The 22,227-nt window shown below is 37.4% G+C and overlaps 1 protein-coding gene across 1 annotated transcript in view; it reads left to right on the top strand.

Annotated features, from left to right (window-relative positions):
• The window catches only part of HUNK (hormonally up-regulated Neu-associated kinase), a 134,917-nt gene that overhangs the window by 55,715 nt on the left and 56,975 nt on the right, over nt 1-22,227 (top strand). The window contains 2 exon segments of the mRNA XM_020995942.2: nt 8,632-8,687; nt 21,205-21,340. Coding sequence (XP_020851601.1) covers nt 8,632-8,687; nt 21,205-21,340 — 192 coding nt within the window.

The following is a 22,227-nucleotide window of genomic DNA, read 5'->3' as shown; positions in this document are numbered from 1 at the left end:
TTGATCCTCACAACCACCTGGAAGTAGGTGATATTATTATCCCCATGTAACAGTTCAAGAAATTGAGACATTACAGAGGTTAAAGTGACTTGCTCAGGGTCATGTAGCTAGTAAGTGTCTGAAGCTGGATTTGAACTTGGGTCTTCCTGACTCCAATTCCTGTGCTCTATCCCCTCTATCATCTAGTTGGTTCATAGAGAAGTAAAATAAACTGATACGATTCTTAATTTAATGGGATATTGCATTTGGACTTGAGATAAGAAGGTTTTGGTTTGAATTTCACTTCTGTGGTCTCTTAGCTATGTGATCATGTGTGAATATAGACCTCTTTGAGCTTCTGGATTCTCATTTGTAAAAGGAGTATATGTAGCAATTATTTATATTGCATACCTTACAGGGTTGCTGTAAGGAAAGGATTTTGTAAACTGGAAAGCACTATATAAGTGGGAATAATAATTAATATATAAACATGAGCTATTATTATTATATCCATCACATTTTGTTACCATAGAGCTGAAGCTGCTCTGTATGTCTTTGATGTATGGTACTTAGGTGTTGTTTGTTCTCACCATTTCATTACTGAATTTAACACAGACTAAGATGTATAGCTTGTTTAAATGTAGCATCTTTTCCCCCAAGCATAATTTATGTGGCAGGATGCCAGAGTCTGATCTTTTCCCTCACTGAATCAGAGCTTCTGCCCTTAACATGCATTAAAAAAGAACACTAATTCTGCAGAGAGGATAATTTGAGATTCATTTGTTCACTTAAAAATAACCAAATAGACTTGATATGGAACAAAGATAGCACAGCAGCTTCTATGTAAGAAGAAACTAGTTCCACTGGGCTGTGGGAAGGAGGAAAGATGGGAGGAAGATGATCTGAGGGAGCCAAACCTTAGGCTCTGATATGAATGAACACCACCGCCCCCAGGGCAGGACCCTGTTCTCCTAACATTTGAAAAGGGCTCTCCTTGCTTGAAGTGAATCAAATAAAGTGAAGCAAATAAAGAGGATTGACCTCCTTAAGAATGTCCTCTCTTTATATAGTGTTAGGCTTAGCATATATTGGTGGATCGTTTAGAAGATTTTTTTTTTGGCTAGGAGGAAAATAGGACCTTTTCAGAAGACAGAAAGATATGCTCCGTGTTCACATTCAGGTGCTAATTAGAAATGTGTGACTTCTTGTGAAAAGAACCATGTACCCAGGGGTAATGATTTAACTATCGAAGAATATTAATAACATACTCCGTGTTTTGGGCACAAGCCTACCAGAAACAATTTTTATTGATTTGTCATTATTCTAAATTCAAGCATTGTCTGCTTGAGAGAGAAATGTCCAAATTGGCAGTATGCCTCATGCCACCTTGAGTGTGTTTCTAACAAGACATTTTGAAATGACATTTATAGGAATTATGAACCAGGACAAAAAAAAAAGTCTAGAAAGGACTTTAGCCTGGAGAAATATTTATTTCTTGATGTTTTCATTTGAACTAAGAATTAGATTTTTTTTTTAGGCAATTGGGGTTAAGTGACTTGTCCAGGGTCACACAACTAGTGTCAAGTGTTTGGTCTGAGGTCGCATTTGAACTCAGGTTCTCCTGACTTCAGGGCCAGTACTCTATCTACTATACCACCTAGCTGCCCCAAGAATTAGATTTTAATATGCTTCCATAATACTATTTTCTGTGTATCTTTTAAAATCTAAAATGTTAGAAAAGGCAAAACTTGAGGGATTTTTTTTTACAGTGACGGTGATACGTTATTCACTTTTTTGTATTCAGTACCAACTAGATTTGTAGAGGTTCATCACTTTCACCATCAGTTTGATTTTGAGAACACACAGAATCAGGCAAATTGTTTTTATTATTGCCCTTCTTAGGTTTTTACCATAAACACAGACCCCAAAATAAAGATTAAAATCATTTTTATTTTTGGTATAATAGATCTGACACAGAGACACCTTAAAAAAGAAGCCTCTTTAACTTTAGTGATTTTAACCTTTTCCTCCCTTTGTTTTCCCCATTCAAGTACCATTAATAAAATTCATCTTTTCTCTATTCTCCCAGGTAAATTTTTTCTAGTTTCCTAAGTATGTGTTTTAGCAAACTCTATTGCATTTGACTTTTTTTCTAGTTTATTTAAAATGCTGTGTTTCCAAACACTAGTTGTTGTTGGGGTTTTTTTTTAACTACTCTTTGTCAGTCATTTCTTTTATAATTTTCTACCACTCCTTCACTGGTCTTGCATTTTTTAACTCTTCAGTTTGACTTATGACCCCCTTAGTAGACTTCTTTCATATTCCTTGCAGTGTTACTTTATCTCTTTACTCTGTGCAATAGCTTTCTGTCTCCCTCCTCTCACCCTTTTTCCCACTGTTATCTTCTCCATTATTTCATATACTTAAATAATATCCTTTGGCTTGCTACACTAATTGGTTTCCTCTTGCATTTTGTCTCTCAACACTGACTTCCTTCATTAGGTGTCATGTGTTTAATGAGGGATGATTAGACAAGTATATATTGCAACAGATTGGGAAAAGAAAACAAGAAAACAATTTAAAGGTGACTTAAAGGTTATTGATGCTTTCTCTATTCTTCTCTCTATACATATTCTTTCAGGGTACAGGAATGCAAGAAGAGAAAGCTCTCCCTCTTAACATCTTTCCTTCCACTCCCTCCCCATCCCCATCACTCTCAACCCCCCATTTTGTGAGTCAGTCACCTAGGCTTAAAACAAAATGAGGTTTGTCATTGACACCTTCCCATGCTTTATAATGTCTGAGGAGAAGCTTTCCAGAGGAGTCAAGTTCCCCATTAAGAAAAAAAACTGCTTATTTTGTACAGGATAGAAAAAAAATAGTGCAAATCCAGGTACAGAGTTAACAGAGGATATTGGAACCAGAAGAGACCTTAGAGATCACTTGGTTTGTCCTTTCTCCTTTCCTAGATGAGGAAATCCTGAGAGGTGATGTCTGGGCTGAGTTTAGTCTTGAACCCAGGTCTCTTAACTCTTAGTCCAATGTTCTTTATAGTACATATAGCTCTTATTATCTCTACTTGTCCCTCCTAATTCTTGTTATTCATCTTGAAGGATTATTTGGACCCTGACTAAGGCCATGGAACAGCTCCTGGACCCATCTACACTCATTTGAGCGCATAAATCCCTCTGGCACTTGAGCATGGGTGTGAGTGAAGTGAAGGAGTAGGATTAACTGTATCCAATCTGCACCTGGTAGTATGTCACTAAGCATTAGGGATAGAAAGAACAGAAACAAGTAAGTTTGAAAGTCATTGGCTGAAGCTTTTGTTTTTAATTGCTGACCTGCTTGTTTCTGTCCCTTTGAAATATTTGACCTAAATGTATCTTCCTTCCTGTAAATTCACTTTAATTCAGTTCAACAAATTTTGATAATAGCTAACATTTATATAGCACCTCAAAGCTTTGCAAAGCACTCTTAGTCTATCTTCATAAAATCATGCTATTACCCATTTTACAGATGAGGAAACTGAAGCAAACAGTGACTTGCCCAGAGTCACACATCTAGTAAATGTCTGAAGCTGGGTTTGAACTGTTGGTCTTCCTGATTCCAGGTCTAGGACCCTACTCACTGTACCACCTAGCTGCCTAGAACACTTAAGCTAGGTGCTTGGGATATAAAGATTTTTAAAATGACATAGTTCCTGCCCTTAAAAAGAGCTTATGTTCTGCTAGGGATATTGCTACCTGTTGATAGATAAGTGTAAAATAAAGTCAAGTATGATGGAGGCAAAAGAAAGAAGAAGAGAATGTGGTCCAAGAAATTGGAGTAAGGAAACACTGTTTTTAGCTGGAGTGATGAGGGACATCTTCATGATGCAGTGGCCTCCCAGTTGACCTTTGAAGACAAAGAGAGATTCTGAAAAGTGGAGATTAGGTGGGAATGCATTCCAGGAATGGGGGCCAGTTTTTCTGAATTCATCACGGTAGGAGACATCATGTTGAATTTAGGGGGAAAGTCCAGATAGGCTATAACATAGAGTGCTTGAAGTAATGTGAAATGATCCTGGAAAGGTAGAGTCCATCTTGGTTGTGTAGAACTCCTTAAAGTTTGTATTATATCCTATAAGCAAGAGAGAGCTAGCAAAAAGGGCAGCTAAGTGGTGCAGTGGATAATGCACTGGGCTTGGAATCAGGAAGCCTCATCTTCATGAACTCAAATCTGGCCTCAGACACTTACCAGCTGTGTGACTCTGGGCAAGTCACTTAACTCTGTTTGCCTCAGTTCCTAATCTATAAAATGAGCCGGAGAAGGAAATGGCAAAGACTCCAGTATATTTGCCAAGAAAACCCCAAAATGGGGTCACAAAGAGTTGGACAGGACTGAAACAATAAAACAAAAAAGGTTTTGGAGCCAGAAAATAACATGTTTAGACCTGTGGGCTAGGAAGTAGCTATTATGATAGCTGTGTAAAAGTCAGATTGGAGAAAGGAAGAGTTTGGAGGCAGAAGGTTCAGGTAGGAGATTGTCACTATAGTCCAGGCAAGTTGTGATAAGAAGGCCCAGAAGCTAAGTGTCTAGAGAAGGGAGCAGTTGTGAACAGTGTTGTAGAGGCAAAATTGACAGGACTGGAGGATTGATTAGATATGAGTGGTGAAAGAAAAGAAAGAGTATAATGATTCCCAAATTGATAACTGGTCAAAGGTTATGAACAAATAATTTTTAGAGGGAGCAATACAAGCTATCAGTAACCATATGAAAAATGCTCTAAATCACTAATAATAATTAGAGAAATGCAAATGGAAACAACTCTGTGGTTCTGTCTCACACTTATCAGGCTAACAAAGTGGACATACAAGGAAAATGACAAGTACAAGAGGAGGTGTGGGGGTGAGGGTGGGGAAGGAACATCTGGGCACTTTTGCTGGAGCTGTAAATTACCCTCCAAATTACTAACTTGTGCATACTTTTTGACCCAGTGATAACACTACTAGGCTTGTATCCCATTTCTACAAAAATGTTTATAGCATCTCTTTTTATGGTGACAAAGAATTGGAAATGAAGGGTGTACCCATTAATTGATATTTGTGATGGAATACTATTATGCTATTGGACATGGTAAAGGGGATAGTTTCAGAGAAACCTGGGAAGACTTGTGTGAATTGATGCAAAGTGAAATGAGGAGAATCAGAGTAATAATTTATGCAATTATATCAATAGTATAAAGACAAACTACTTTGAAAAACTTAGGAACTCTGTTCAATGCAATGATCAGCCATAGTTCCTGACTATTCAGGTTGAAACTACACACCTTTTGATGAAGAGACAATGAATTCAGAGTACAGTTTCAGATATTTCCCTCTTCCCCTAATCTGGATATAGCAAATATGGGAATTTGTTTTGCTTAACTACACATGTTTGTAATGGTTTTTGTTTTTCTTGCTTTCTTAAAGTGGTAGTGAGGGAGGTAAGAGGGAATCAATGCAGATCTGAAAATAAAATGAAATTTAATTTTTAAAAAAGAGTCTGATGACTCTGAGGTTTCAAGCCTGGGTGACCTGGAAGATTAGTGTCACCTACAAGAAACATAGAGAAGTTTAGAGAAGGTACAGGTTTAGAATGAAAGATAAACCATTAAAAATTGATCCTTAAAATAGCAACAAGAATTTTTGCTCAGTATGATGCTGATACGGTAAACTATCAGGTATAATTATCAGAGAAGCAAAAATTATTTTGATCAGTCAGTCAAGAAACATTTTAAGCTCCTACTATGTGCCAAGCAAGTCAACACTTTAGTTAATTGTCATTTTTAGTAATTAGAAAACAATACAATGCACAACATAATTTAATCTTTCTCTTACTGTCCAGAAAGTATTTTAAGACCTCAGGATCATAATTCTGAGCATCAGTAATCATTGAATCACAGATGGGTGGAGGGTCAGTTTGTCTGCTGAACTAAATTTGCATTTGGTTGGACTCTGGGTAGAGTCTAAACAGATTCATTGGAATTAAACATTTGGCTATAATATCCTCCTGAAGCATTCATCTTCAAGGAGAGGAAAAAATAATCTTAAATCAGCTTTTAAAAATTGTCCATCAAGAAAGTCTGGTTTTGAGGGAAGTAGTAAGTCCATAATGATAGTTTACAGAGTTTTACACATGTACCTACACACATGTGTAGGTAATCCTTCAACCTCCTAGTTGATTCTTTCTCATATCTACTCTTCTTATTTTGAGCTTTAGATTAATCCAGAGACATTCTTGTGTATTTTCTTTCTAATAAGACTGCAACTTTTCTCATTGATTAATTATCACAAGCTCTCATCCTGAGTATATTATATATTATTTAACTAAAGAGAAACATCCTTTCCCAATAATGCTCACCTTTCTATATTTTAAATCTTTTACCGTCCTTTGATTAAATAAACATCAAAATAACTGAATACATTTAAATCTATACCTTATTAACAAATAAAGTAAATAATAACAAAGACAGATAATTATTTACAATATTTTCGGTACGAGAAAGATTGTAACAACCGTTACCTCAAGTCTTCACCATAATGACAAATGACTTCTCTTCACTTACACACACACAGTGCCACATCATTTAGTTTCTCTCAGATACTAAGTTAAGTCTCTTCTTTAAAATCTTCTTTGTTAAGGTAAATTGAAAACAGCTTCTTCCAAAAAGCTCCCCACCTCTTTTCTGTCTTCTCTAGTTTCTCTCCAGCCACGACAAGAAAACAGTCTCTTTACCAGACTTAGTTCTCACATAATTTTCTTTTTAAAGTCTCTTCACAGTGTAACAGTTGACAATTTTAGCAAGAAAGAAGTTTCTTCTCACCTTTTTTCTCTGTCATCTCATAGTTCATCCCATAGATCCTCATAGATAAAGATAAAAATATACCCTCTTTGATTCCATAGGGAAAAGACCTCATTCAATGACAGTTAGAACTGTAATTCCAAACTGATAGCATAAATTGCTTTAAAAAATATTTGTTGAATTGAACTGAATCTGGCAAAGCTTTTCGCTTTAACCTGCAACATGTACTGCATTCCATTTGGCTTTTAAAGATACTGTGGTCCCTGTGGGAAAGTGTTTTGAAACAGGTGTTACATAGGGAAATTACAAAAAGTAAAACTGAAGGGAAATAGAGAAAGGCAAAAACCAATCACATTTTACTTTCATGAGATCAGTACATTGACCTGGCTGATAGGGATCAAGTTAACATAGCTTTGAGTCAGCAAATTACTAGCACACTAGGATAGTTTAAGATTGGTTATTCCTTAAGTCTTTGGAGAACATTAATGTGTAGGCATCAAATTGCTAAATGACCTGTATTAACCGGGTCTGTCTGTGCTGTCCATTAAGGCACCTAGGACATTATTTTCAGTAGGCTTATTTTTACATTTATATTTAGTCTTGATAATGTGATTTTACTACTTATTCCATTGGCTTATGACATTTTTTCTTTCTTTTAAAAAATGTTACACTATTTCTTTTAAATATTTTCTTCTTTTAGTCTAGCAGGTATAGAAAACTTAAGATGACAAATCTTTTGTCCCTCTTATTATTTTAATTGTCTTTGTGTTTCTATTTGATCCTTTCTGTAGGCCTGCTTTCATCAAATTTTCTCTTGATTGAATTTAGTAATCCTGTTCTCTTTTATCTTATTCCATTTACCATCTCTCTGCTCTCCCCGATATTAAATATTTCCTTCGGTTTTCTGATATTGCAGTCATTCTTCTCAGAGTTTTCAGCCTGGATGTATTTGGAGAAGGCAACTCATACAAACTATGTTTCCTTCCTTTGGCATCATATAGCACTTCTACTTTATAAGCAGTTTTCATAGAATTCTGTTTTTACTAGTGTTTAACTTTTTTTTTAACTTAAGTTTTTGGTTTTGGAGGGGAAGTTAAAATTGCCCTTTAAAAGGGAAAGCACACATCTCTCCTTCCTCCCCCATAAAGAAATATGTACATAGAGTGGGTAGGGGTGCAGTGATTCTTTCTTATTCACTAGATGCAGATGTAAGCACAGATGTCTCTACCCATCCAAGTGGCCAATTAGCATATTTGTTCTATGCTGAAAGGAATTTGTTAATCACCCATGGGATTCTAAATTTGAATGTATAATTCTAAGAGGACCACATGAAAGCAGGGCCACCTGCCATTTGGTGGACCACCTTTGGCCTCTGAGCAAATAATATTGGGAGGATGATTGGATTAAGTGATGTATTTCTAACTTTCTTAACTCTTTGTTCTCATTACTACCCTTCAGGCAGATTTCCCACAAACATAAAGTTCTCATCTCTACTTCTTTGCTTTTGTTCAGTTTCCCCTTCCTAGAAGGCCCATTTCTTCCTCTTTTGACTGTTCAAATCCAGTTATCCTCCATGGCCCCCTAACTTCTGCCTCTTCCAGAAAGCCTCGTCCTTCTCTCTGAGTCCTCCTGCTTCATAGAACTCTTAGAGAGTATACCTGTATAATTTAGCATAGAATTTTATACTACTTTATGCCTTGGGTGATTAAGTACATTTCAGAAGAAAAATCTAGTGGTAGTTAAAAGTATTACTGAAGCAGCTTATTTGTTTTTGGGCAATGCTAATATGTGACATTCAAAATACTCTTCAATTTTGTTTATTTCAGAGACTTGAAGATAGAAAATTTGCTGCTAGATGAAGACAACAATATCAAGCTGATTGGTATGAATTTTTAAACATATTTTCATTTATTTCATTAACTATTTCCCAATTACATGTAAAAAAAATTTTTAGCATTCATTTTTAAAATTTTTAAGTTCCAGATTCTTTCTCCTGCCTCTCCCCTACCCCTTGAAAAGTCAAGCAATGCATCAATTATACATGTAAAGTCATGCAAAACACATTTTTTATTTTCTTTATTTTTCTTGTGTGTGTTTTCTTTTGCAAAATGGCTAATATGGAAATATGTATGAATTTTTAAAAGCAAAACGGTAGCAACAGTGTTGTAAATCAACTGTCAATTATTTGTGCATGGATGATAGGATAATTTGTGAATTACCCATTGCACATTGTTAATTTCCATCCAGTTATCTCTCGTTACTGAGATATACTCCAGGGCCACTTTTCATTGCCTAAATAATAAGGCCTGAGGGAATTTAAGGCAATTTTAATATTGCTTTTCTTCCTGCATATTAGATAGAAGCTGAGTGATTTGTTATAACTGTAATATCAAATCATAAGTAAAAGACAAATGCTATAAAACAGTCATATCAAGTATTCTATAGCCTAACAGAAACTTTTTTTCTTCTGCGTTATTGGATTATCAACACCATATCTCCCTTTCATAAGTATAGATACTTGAGAGTTGACATTTATAGAAGCTGTTTTTAAGCTCTCTATAGCACTGCCGAAAGACCATAGAAAATTAATTGGGCCAGAGAGTCTATAAATTTAATCACTATTTCCCTTTACTCAGTGGTGATAATAGAGGAGAGATGAAGGAGAACACACAGCACTATCTATTTTTAATAGAATCTTATTTCTAGATACTGTGTGTATCTAAAAACCTTATTTCAAAAAATAAGGAAGTGTGTAAAAATCTAGAATTATAGGTTAATTATTGAATAAGACATAATTGTTATAAAGTTCCCTATAGAAAAAAATATTTTTTTCCTTTTACTCAGGTTTGGTTAAAAATTTTTTGTAGCTTAATCTTTTATAAGAAGACAGTATGAGATTAAGTTTTGTACCCGTACTTAGAATTTACCCACAATATAATTTCTAGGGAGCATTTTCTGCCTCCACAGCTGTCTAGTTCCTTTCTTTAAAAAAAGTTATACTCTTTCCCCCATTTTCAACACAATAAAAAGACTTTATATTTGGGGATATCTCAGAGGAGAATCAGTAGGCTTTTATGAACTGAATTTTTTTTATATTTAGGTAAGAAATATTGGATTTTTAAAAAATTCCTATAGAAATATAATGGCGGTGTTTGCTTTTTTTTTTCAGGCGGGAGGGGGAGTGATTCCTTGGCCAGAGTGACCCTCAGGTTTTCTTTGTGTCCATGGAGAGGTGATACGAGTACTCCATCTTAACAGTATTGTAGATGGTTGTCACGAATGGACACTTAAATGACACTGTATAAACATATAGGCTAAGGCGGTTAATTCAGAGAAATAGCCCTTACCTATGTGGAACGAAATTGAAGAAAAGGCAGTTCACTGATGACTGGTTTTAAAATCCTAATTCAATATTTATCCACGTTAATTTGTTATTTAGCTTCCACTACCTCTTCCTTGTAGTCACCCATTTGTTTTTAATAGATTTTACTGGCATCTTTTGATTTGATAAAACTTTCATTTCCTCCTGTATCTTTCTCTTCTCCTATCCCAGAAATCTATCCCTTAGAATAATTTTTAAAAATTGGAATAAGAGAAAAATTTTCAGCAAAACCAATCAATACACCCCAAAACCCCCAAACTTGCATGGTCCTACATCTGTGGACCCCACACCTGTGCAGAGAAGTAGGGGGAAGTGTCTTCTTAGATTTCTTCTCTGGAGCCAAATTGAGTCATTGCAATTTCACACCATTCAATTTCATTTGTTTTATGGTTGTTATTCTTCTTTTCATTTGCATAGTTGAAGCCTTGACATATATTGTTTTTCTGGCCTTTGTAAATGTGCCATAGCATACGAAGGACTGGGAAGCATTGTTTTGAACAACTTTTTGCTGTAGTTTTGTTCAGAATGTACATAATGGAAGCGTCAGCCTCCTTAATAGGGTTTCTTTTACTTAAAAGTTAATTGCTGAAAAATGTATCACTGCAGGAACCCTTGCAAATAAAGCAAAGACATTTTATGTAGCTGATATTTGGACATTTGCCCTTTCTCCCTGTTTCTCATTTTAGATCTTAAACACTTCAGTGGATGCATGATCCCATCCATGTGGTGGCAGATTGCCACTGATCCACACTTTCTCATTCTCCACCACGCTTGTATGTGTTCTCCCATAAATCCTCTACAGGGAGTCCATCCACTATTCTGGAGACTTTCTTCTAGGTTTATTGGCATTGTGAGGACATACCAGTAGAGTATGGAGGCCATCCATTCCTCACTCTCCTTGAATGAATGACAGCTACGAACCTGGATTCAAATCTACCTCAAACAGTTTCTAGTTGTGTGACGATAGCAAATTCATTTCATTTCTTTGAATCCCAATTTTTTCATCTGCAACACTGGGATTAATAATTGCATCCATCTCACAGGATTGTTGTGAGGATGAAATGAGATAATATCTATAAAGTGCTTTCCTAGCCTTAAAGTATATTAATGCTAGCTATCATCATCATCTTCTTCTTCATTCCCAGGCATATACATATTTGTTGATATACTTTATGCTGCTTTAGCCCTGCAATAATATTCAGATGTGTGCTGAAGCCAGCTCCAATTGTTGATATTTAAAAATTTTATATTTAAATGTAAAATTTTTAATTAAAATGTTAAATTGTTAAATTTTCATTGTGAGCTATTATTCACACCGCCAGGTAAGTGTTTGAGGCCAAATTTGAATTCAAGTCTTCCTGACTCCAGGCCTAGTGATCTAAGTGCCACTTAGCTGCCACTACAGAAATTAGCAATTGTTAAAAATCAGGGCTTGATTTATTGTTTTGCTGATTGTCTAGAATTAAGAAAGTAATAATAATGTTGATTAAACATTAAAGTGTGTGCATACATTCCCCCCACCACCCAATCTGGCAATCCTGGTTGTTAAATATTTACTAGCACACCCTTGGAAACATTCTGCAGGCTACTCATGTCAACTGTATTGCCGTTTAAGTGACCTGTACCTTTAATTCTTTGGATAGTGTGGTGTTCTTTTGGGGACTCTTAGACACATAGCATTCCTGGAAGAACATTAATGTCAAAAAAGGTGAACCTTTGTTTTAGAGAGAAGGAAGGAAAATGTAATTTATTAAGAGGTTACTATGCACCAGTCACTGTGACAGGCTGGGCTCATTAAATGCACTGAGCAATTTTCCACATGCTGTTGATCTCATTATCCTCCTCCTATTAAATTTTTGCTCACAATAACCATTCAAGATATATGTAATCCTGAACCAACACTATGGGTCATTCATACAAAATCAGAGTCTGGACAACATTCTCCATCTACTTGGTTTTCCCTGTGTGGATAGTTAGACTAAACTCTTTTGAGAGAATTATCTTAAAGTTTTTTCAAATACAAAATCCTAATGTACTTCTATTTTCTGAGGATAAGTAGCATTCAGTTCTTAGCTAAGATTCTGCCTTAAAGTTTCTCCTCCGAGGTGTTCCTGTGCAAATGTTAGAATCATGTACATCTCCCTGAAGGATATAAAATTTGCTCCTATTTGAGTAACTACAGAAAATAAAGTGTCTCCCTCAAGGGATATGCAAAGTGACGGGTGAGACTTATCTAAGCAGGGAAGAAGGATCTTTGGAGACAGAGTACTGTCGATCAAAAGACTAGAGGAAGACAGAGGTGTGGCATTTTTTCTTTTCTCTCATTATATGACAGGAGTATGACATCAACAGATTACAGAACTCAAAAAATAGCTGCTAACTTTGACTTTGAGCTACAGAGCCCTGAAGAAGGGCAGGAAGTTCAAGCCTAGGGAGTAGCCAGAGGGCTATGGGCCAAGACTGTTAACTGTGGTGGAAAGAGCTCACTCAAATAATCAGGAAATATGTCTTTGTTACTCATGATGGTTCATCCCAAGATATCTCCTTAGTCTTCCTCATTTTAATAAACTTTCCCTCTTATTATGTTAATCATTATTAATTAGTGATTGCTACCAATTAATTATTGATATTATTAATTAATAATTGCTATTAACTAATTATTAGTATTATTATATTGTGAATGCCATGCTTTTAAGAGGGGAGTCACTCTTAATGTACTAAGGACTATGCATATGTTTCCCTAGGTTTTTTGAGCTGAGGCTTTAACCAAGAAAGTAGCAAAAAAGAGATTTGGTGGGGGGAAGAGCACTGCATTTGCAGTCAGAGTACTTGGGCTCACATCCTAGCTCTTCCACTTAATAATACCAGTGTGACCTTGGGCAGATCACTTCACCTCTTCAGGGCCTCAGTTTCCTCATCTGTAAAGTGAAGGTGTTGGATTAGATTATCTCTAAGATCCCTTCTAACTATAGGTGGATAGACTTCGGGGCCTGGAGTCAGGAAGACTCATCTTCCTGAATTCAGATCTGGCCTCAGATACTTACCAACTGTGTGACCCTGGGCAAGTCACTTAATCCTGCTGGCCTCAGTTTCCACATCTGTAATATGAGCTGGAGAAGGAAATGGCAAACCACTCTAATATCTGCTAAGGAAACCCCAAATGGGGGTCACAGAGTTGGATACAAATGAAACATGACTGAACACATAATCCTAAATATCCCCAAAGAAGCTCTGACTCCAGGGCTGCTTTTTTTTGGGGGGGGGAATGGGGGTGCTCACTCAAGCATGTACCGTCTGTGTTTGCAATAGCTGATCCTTAATAGAACTATGTAATGCGGCATGTAGAGTGGTATTAAGGTGATTCAAGCTGGTTCCTTGGTAGTTTAGGCCCGATATTGAAACACAAGGAGATACATATTTGGAGGTAGTTCAACAATTAACTAAAGGAGGTTTACTCAGCCGTAGCATAGAAAAGAGAAGGAAGGGAAGGAGGGAAAAAAGAGAGGGAAAGACAAAATTAATATTTATTAAGCACCTCTTCTATGCCAGGCACTGAGCTAGGAACTTTAGAAATATTATCTCATTTGATCCTTACAACCCTGGGAGGTAGGTGCTGTTTTTATTTTCATTTTACAGTTGAGGACACTGAAGTCAAATGACTTGCCCAGGATCACATAGCTAGTAAGTGTCTGAGGCCGAATTAGAACTGCAGTCTTTTTAACTCCAGGCCCAACATTATCTGCTACACCACCTTACTGCCCCTACCACACCCAGCTCTGCTAAATGTGGCCCCCATCATTTCCATATAGAAATGTATCTGATCATCAGGTCAGGGTGGAGTGACTTGTGAAGTTTTGTGACATTCTCCAAGTCCCATGGGCCCCAACTCTCCATGGTGGAGGGAGGGGGCAGCAGGAAACTTTTTTATGACCTTCAGAAGTGACTTGTGAACAGCTTGTTAGCTTGAGACTAAGCCCCCTAGGTGAATCAGCTCTTGGCAACAGATTCCTCAGCTTTTAGGAGAACTTGCTTAACCTACATTGAGAAAATGGTGCTAAACCTTCGCCTTTCACAGAAGGGTGATTATGGAAATATTTTTTTCCATTGTTAGAGGACTGGAGCATGAAATACCAATAAAGCACAAAGAGGGTGTCATTGAAACGCTACTAGAGATTGTTTGGAAATCTCTGCTTAGGTGTTTAGAACATTGGGTAAATTGTTCATGGGGAAGATAAGGCACATACTGCCCTGTGTGAATCTTCTGAATCAGTAGACCCTTCTGAATTTCCTAGAGGGAAGCATTGAGAGGAAGGCACATGGAAAATCATCAGAATATCTATCAGCTTAGTGATCCAAAGCACTGGCTTTGGATCAGAGAACCTGATTTCAAGTCCTAAGTCTGTCGCTTACTCTCGATGTTACCATGGAGAAGTCATTTCATTGCTATCTTATGGAAGTTTCCTCTTCTGTAAAACAAAGGACTTTGACTAGACAACTATTAAGACTCCACTCAGTTCTAAATCTATGATGCTATAATCTTATTCTTGAAAGGACTGTTTTTCTTCTTAGGAAAGGGTGAAAGAACTATGTAAGATATGACAAAAATATTGGAGTGGTAACAGTTTCCCACCAGCCCTTAGCATGGCCATATCACCAAAAGTAGACAGGTTGTTGACCAGGCACTAAAATAGATATTGCTACACTCTGGATCTCCAATAAGAAGTTGCCATTATTTTCAGGAGATACTGTTTCCCTATGGACAGTGAATAGAATTAAAATTTGGCCTCAGATACTTCCTAGCTGTGTCATCCTGGACAAGTCACTTAACCCTATTTGCCTCAGTTTCTTCATCTGTAAAATGAGCTGGAGAAGGAAATGGCAAGCCACTCTGATATTTTTGCCAAGAAAACCCCAAATGGAGTCATGAAGAGTTGGACATGACTGAAAAATAACTGAACAACAACTGTTTCCCTAGGAGAAGAAAATTTTGGTATCGACTGACCTGTGCTATTGATATGCTATAAAGAGAGGCAGATGTCAAATACAGCATAATATTTACCACTGCTAAAGAGATGCAGCTGGCCTGGGTTTGATATGTTGTGCATGGGAAAAATGGAAAATACTGTTTGTTACGGTGTATGAATGCTTGAGGTCATGAGAGGATCACTTTGGGAGTATAGAGCTCGCCTTCTTGTATAGTTTCCAACCCAAAAGGAGGGGGAAATTTTTCCTGTTAATGTATCAAGGTTAGGAAAGGTACTGCACAAAGTGATGACTAAGAATACAGTAACTGTAGTAGACTTGTTCAAGAGCCTTAGTTGATGAATAATTATTATCGTAACTATGGTTATCTGAAAAGCTGGAATAGTAGACCAGTTCCTCAGTATATAAAGATGATAAGAAAAGAAAGACAAGTTAGTAAAAGGAGTTGCTGGAAGAAATTTATAGCCAAATAAGTCTCTGTGTTACCATCTCATGTATTGACCACTAACATGAGACAGCAACTTCTAGGCAGGAGAAAGTCCTCTCCACTGCATTCCCCCTTCCCAAGATGCTATTTGAGCTCAAGAGTCATGAATATAAGCCACTGGAATTATGTGGTACCAAGGGAACCCATTGTGTGAAGAAGTCTACTAGTTCTATGTTCAGTGTGAGTGAGATGGGCAGCCACATGCTAAGTGAACCCAAGAAAAACCACAGAATTTCAGAATTGGAGGGGACCATATCAACTGTCATCAACTATCTTTGCTCCTCCCAAGAATCCTTTCTGTCATGTACCTGACAAATGGTTATCCAGCCATTGCTCGATGACCTCCAATGAAGGGAAATCTGGGTGGCCCTTTCCACTTCTGGATAACTAATGTTAGGAAGTTTTACCTTAAATCAAGTCTAAAATTACTTTTTTGCAACTACCACCTATTCCATATATTCCACCTGCTCTGTTTCTGCCTTTTCAGGCCAAATAGAGCAAGTCTAATCTCTTTTTTAGGTGTGAGCCTTTCAAGTACTTGAAGATAGCTAGCATGGCCCCTGGAGTTTTCTCTAGGCTGAAGATGCTCAATTCCTTCATTATATGGCATGGACTAGAGAGTCTTCACCATTCTTGTCATCTTCCTTTAAACATTTTCCTGCTTATCAATAGTTGTTCAATATTCTTAATTTTTTTTTTATAATTTGACTTTTTAAATCTAGGTCATGTATCTGTTTGGGGTTTATTGTGATTTATGGAATGAGATGTTGACCTCAGCCTAATTTCTGTTAAATTGCTTTCCAATTTTCTAAGCAGTTTTTGTTGAATAGTGAGCCCTTACCCTAGTAGTTGATTTATGGATTGATTTTTGAACATCAAACTCTTTGCTACTATATTTCATTGCTTCTCTATGTTTTTATTTGTTTTTGTTTAAAAACATTTTTATAAGCATTTATTTTACCTCTTGTACTCTTTGCCACTGAACAACTTTAAAATAAAAAGAAGACCCTCCTAACAAATGTGCATAGTCTTGCAAAACAAATTCCCACATTGACCATGTCCAAAAATGCCTATTTCATTCTGCATTTGAAGTCTTCTCATCTTGCAGTTTGACAATCACACAACTGCCAGAATGGTTTTCCTAAATCTCAGATCTTACTTTGTCATGCCTCTACTCAATGAACTTGAATGGCTCCCTATCACCTCCAAGAACAATTACAGACTTTCTGGCATTTTAAATTCTGTAAGACCTGACTCCTTCCTATCTTTCCAGTTTTCTTACACATTTCTCCCCTTCCTGCAGACTGGCCTACTGGGCCTTTCGTCACACTCAACATATCATCTCCATGTGTTTATACTAACTATTCCCTGTGCCTGGGGTATTTTAAAGTCACTCCCCAGCCATCTCAGCAAACATCATGCTTCCCACATACCAGAAACCAGGCTCTGGAGGACTTGACCTTTTAATTCCTGGAACTCTTGTCCAGGGACTCGATTGCCCATTGGTAGTTGCTTCAGTTGCCCATTGCAGCTAGGATTGGCTGCAGTCATGCTTGACTTCATTCACCAGCCACCAAACCCCTAAATGTGTACCCCTTGTCCAGCTTCTTTCCCACTTTTCTATTTCTGAAATCATAATCAAATCAGCTCTTTCATTACTCCTCCCCTCTGGCTCCAATAACCATTCTCCAATCAACATTCTAAGACAAAATATCTCCTGTGGCCCCACTCTTCAGGTACATTGTTTTTCCCTATTAGAACGTAAGGTCTTTAGGGCAGCTAGGTGGGGCCTGAAGTCAGGAAGACCTGAGTTCAAATCCAGTCTCAGATATTTAATATCTATGTGACCCTGGGCAAGTCACTTAACCTCTGCCTCAGTTTCCTCAACCATAAAATGTGTGCTTCCTAGTGTTGTTGCGAGGTTGTTGTGAGGGTCAAATGAGATAATATAAAATGTTTAGCGCAGTGCCTGGCACATGGCAGGTGCCTATTTCCTTCCTTCCTCTCTTTGAAGGCAGGGGTTGTTTTTGCTTTTGTATTTGTATCCTCACTATTGACACACAATAAGCAATTATTAAATGTTTTTTTTCTTTCGTTCATTTATCTCTATCTCTTAGAATCTTTGAAATCCTTCAAAACTCGATTCAAGCTCCATCTTCTATAGGAGGCCTTATCCCCCAGCTGCTAGTGCCTTCCTCTGTAAAGTTACATTGTTTATACATACATACACACACACATATTACCTACATACACAGAGGTATATATTGTTTCCCCATTAGAATATAAATTCCTCTAAGACAGGGAGTTTTTTTTTATATCCTCAATGTTAGCACAATGCCTAGCCCAGAGCAAACATTTCATCAATACTTCTTGACTAGCTGATATAACTTATAATTTTTATATAACTTTTAAAGCTTTTAAAAAATTAACCTTTTAGGTTTTTGAAAAAAAAAACCCTTCATTTCCCAATACATCCCCCTCCTCGCTCAGAGAAACAAAGAATAAAGCAAAATAAAAGCAGGTCAGCAAAACTCAACAACACATCAATCAAATATGATAGTGTATGCTGTCCTCCACCTACATTGTCTCCCAACTTTGCAAAAAGGGAGGAAAGTGAATTCTCATGTCTCTTTTTGGGTGCCAAGCTTGGTCATTATAATTATATAACATTCACTTTTTTTGTGTGTGGTTGTTCTTTCCAGCTGCATTGTTGTAATCATTCAACTAATCAGCAAACATTTATTGAGTACCTACTATGTGCTACATACTGGGCTATAACGGTAAAAACCAAACAGTTTACATTTTATTGAGGTAAACAACATGTATCTAAAATAAGCATACACACACACACACACACACACACACACACACACACACACACGCACCCAGATAGATTTTACAGGATCAAGGCATTAATAGTTGAGTTGAGGGGTGGGGCTGGAATTGAAAAAGGGTCATGAGCCTAATTTTGAAATAGCGAAGGTATTCTTTTAAGAAGGAAAAAAAAAGAATTCCTTTTTATTACTGGTACTAGTAATAGTACTAGTATCTAGTCTTCTGGAATTACTTTCCCAGAGGCTGGCCAGTTAGTCACATATCTTACTTAAGGTTCTAGGGGTCCCCTTGAGGGGTTGAAATGTCTTTTCGTAATAACAGTGGCTGAAGCCTCTATTCCATTGTGTTCTCCCAACATTTAGCTGCAAATGATTAGCACCCCAGTTTCATTTAGCCAATTAAGATTAATGACTTTTACAAAGGGTTACTAAATTTGAAAATGTAGCAAGAATAGAAATACAAATATTTTCTTCCCCACTCCCCCAAACACTCTTCCCTCAAGAGAGTAGCCTCATACTTAACACTTAAATAGCATTAGTCCTGAGAAGTTCATGTTCAAAGGCAGGATTGCTCCTTGTCTAAGCTATGCCTAGGCTGGATCCCAAAGGTCCCTCCTTGGGGCCTCAAAACTGTACTGACTGGCTGCAGACCTCAGCATAGAATCCTCTCATGGATCTATTGATCATTTGTTCTCCTGAGCTTTTGAAACTCTACAGTCTCTAACTTTCATCTAAAATAAAAGAATGTTGTTTATCCTTCATTTTTGAAGAAGGCTAATGACAACTTGGATGATGTCTTGGCTTGTTTGTGAATTGGATTGAAGTGAGGCAGAGTTGCACAGTCATCGGTCTCATTCTCTCTTCCTGAGTCATCAAAAGTCAAGATGACTGGTGATGTCCTGGGATGCAGGAGATACCTTGGCATTTTCGATGCCTGCTTCAGGCACCTTCATGGCCATTGGAAGAAAATGTTCCCATCTATCCATTCCACCAGGGAAAGTCTTCAGATGCTTGGGGTAGACATCCACCTAATTCATCATCAAGTTTGTGGTCTGTCAGTTACCCTCACACTGGTTTAGCCCATCTGCCAAGATTATTTTAACGGAATGTAGCCTCTACACATGTTTCTTGGAGCCACAGGTGAGAGAATGAAGTACAGAACTTACTGAGATGAGGAACCTAGGCCCACAGTCAGCACCACAGTATTTTTTCTCTTCTTTCATTGGAAGACCAACAGATAGGAAGAAGTCAGCTGGAGAGAAGGTGGCTAATCAGCCAGTACCTTTTGAATGCATCTTCAGATCTGGCTCCACAGACAATCAAGGAGGCTCCTTCTTGTCATGTGGTTAGAGTACAACCAGTTACTCACAACAACCCTGGGTAGAGGTGCTATTACAATTCCCATTTTTCAGTTGAGGAAATGGAGAAACAGAGGTTAAATGACTTACCCAGGGTCATATAGCTAGTGAGTGTATGAGGTAGATTTAGTTGAGTCAAGAAGAACTGAGGTGGATTACCCCTGTCTCAGACACTTACTAGCCAAGTCATTTAACCTTTCTGCCTCAGTTTACTTCATCTGTAAAATGAGAATAACAATAGCACTTACTTCCCAAAGTTTGTCTTGAGGGTTAAGTGAAGTACTTGTAAAGCACTTTGCAAACCTCAAAGTACTATGTAAATGGCGGTTATTATTGTCAAGCATATTTCAAACTTAATATGTTAGTTCCAACACTGTCTTGCTAATCTGTGTCCCCTTCTGAACTTCTTTCTGCTCAGTGTATATTTTTAAAATATTTAATAAAAATATTCCCCTAGAGTACAGGAAGGGAAGTAGTGTATAATAAGTTTGGGAAGATAGGCTGGAGCCAGCCTGAGAAGAGCTTTGAAGGCTAAACAGGGGAACTGTTCTATTTGATCCCAGGCCCAAAAGGGAGCCCTTGGAGTTTATTAAGTAGGGGAGTGACATGGTCAGACCAGCAGTTAAAGAAAATCTTGTTGGCATCTGGGAGTGAGACCAAGGAGGAGGTTATTACAATAGTCTAGGCTAGAGGTGATTAAGGGCTGAATAAGGGTGATTATATTTAGATTGTTTATACATTTGGAGCTTATTGTAGTATATGGTGTAATGTGATAGTCTAAATCTATCTTTCTCTTAGGAATATGTGTGCGCGGTGCATGTATATATATATACACACACACAAATACACTTGTATACACACATGTATATGTATAAACATAGATGTATATTTTTGCCTGCTCTCTGGTCATCTTCATGCCATGTCTCCTCCCTTCCAGCCCAGCTCTCCAGTTCCCACCCTGGGGTCTTGGCCCCCTGATTAATGAGAGCCTGCCATAATTAGCCTAACTTCAGGATTCAGACCCACCATGTTGTTGTCCTCTGTGATTTTAGATGGCTCATTTAGAAATGAAAAAAGCATTTGATGGAAAAGTATTTGGTTTGCAACATGTTTTTAGCTTTCAATGGATTTTATAATGAAGTCTGATAAAAATGTTATATAATTTTGAAAGAAAATTATAAATTCTGGCAAGCTTATGTCACCAATATTTTGGTTATTGTTCACTCTTACAATTTAAGGTTACCTAAAATTGAATGTTTTTGATGGAGAATAAGTCTGATTTTATTGTTGATTTGGTGTGTTTTTCATCTCTAATGTTGCATCTTTTCTCCCCTCCCCCCCTCCCATTTTTACAGACTTTGGCTTGAGCAACTATGCAGGCATCTTGGGTTACTCAGATCCTTTCAGTACCCAGTGTGGCAGCCCAGCTTATGCAGCTCCAGAACTTCTTGCCAGGAAAAAATATGGCTCCAAAATAGATGTCTGGTCCATGTGAGTTATTCAACTTACAGAAGTGATTTTTTTTCCCCCGTCTTCCCCTTCCCTTCCCCCACTCATTTAATATAGGCGTGAAGTTAGCATGTTAAATGAAGAGATATCATGTTCTTGAAAGCTGTGGAGAGTATAATAAATGATTTTCTATTCTTTAGGGTCCAGAAAGAAATATACCACCATCAGAATCTTTCATCTTTACTCAGAGATGAGGCTTTGTGCCAAAACCATTTAGTCAGTAAATCTGACTTCCCAAGTGTTTGTGTTGAATAGCTCTATCCTCATTATTATGTGTATATAATGGACACATAAATGTACTTTGCTTACAGTTTCCCCTTCTTTACCATATCTACCCCAGCGAAGCACTCACCCATTCAGCCTAGCCACTACAACTCTCCTATATTGCCTCTGGATCATTACTTCTTCTATGTTCTTGGGCAATTAGAAGCCTCCTCCCTTTCATACTTTCTTTTGTACTGCTACTGCAGCCTCAGAATCTCATTTGTATTTGCTGTACCTTGTTCAGTATTTGGAATTTGTGAGAGCTGGGAGATTGGGCAGGGGGCATCCCTTCACATTTTTTTCCATTGCATTGAGAGGCTCCATGCTCCAGTGATGTGAATGGAAATTCAGGATGGGTTTTCCCATACAAACAACTATGGTTAAATTCTGTGGTACTATAGTACTCTGGCATTCTATATTATGACTATCCTACAGTTTCACTGCACTGTGGTTCAAAGGGACTTTTGTGGGCTGTCCTGGGAACCAAACTACATTGTTTTTATGATAAAAATGCATTCCAATTTCCTGTCCACCAACTTCCAAACGAACTTTGGAAACATGACCTATTTGTAAGCCACAAACTGACTATAATTGTTTCCCTTCCT

Source organism: Phascolarctos cinereus, unplaced genomic scaffold (assembly GCF_003287225.1).
Source record: "Phascolarctos cinereus isolate Bilbo 61053 unplaced genomic scaffold, phaCin_HiC Scaffold_726;HRSCAF=1367, whole genome shotgun sequence".
Classification (NCBI taxonomy): domain Eukaryota; kingdom Metazoa; phylum Chordata; class Mammalia; order Diprotodontia; family Phascolarctidae; genus Phascolarctos; species Phascolarctos cinereus.
Note: the sequence above shows the minus strand (reverse complement) of the source record. Positions and strands in the feature narration are given on the sequence as shown.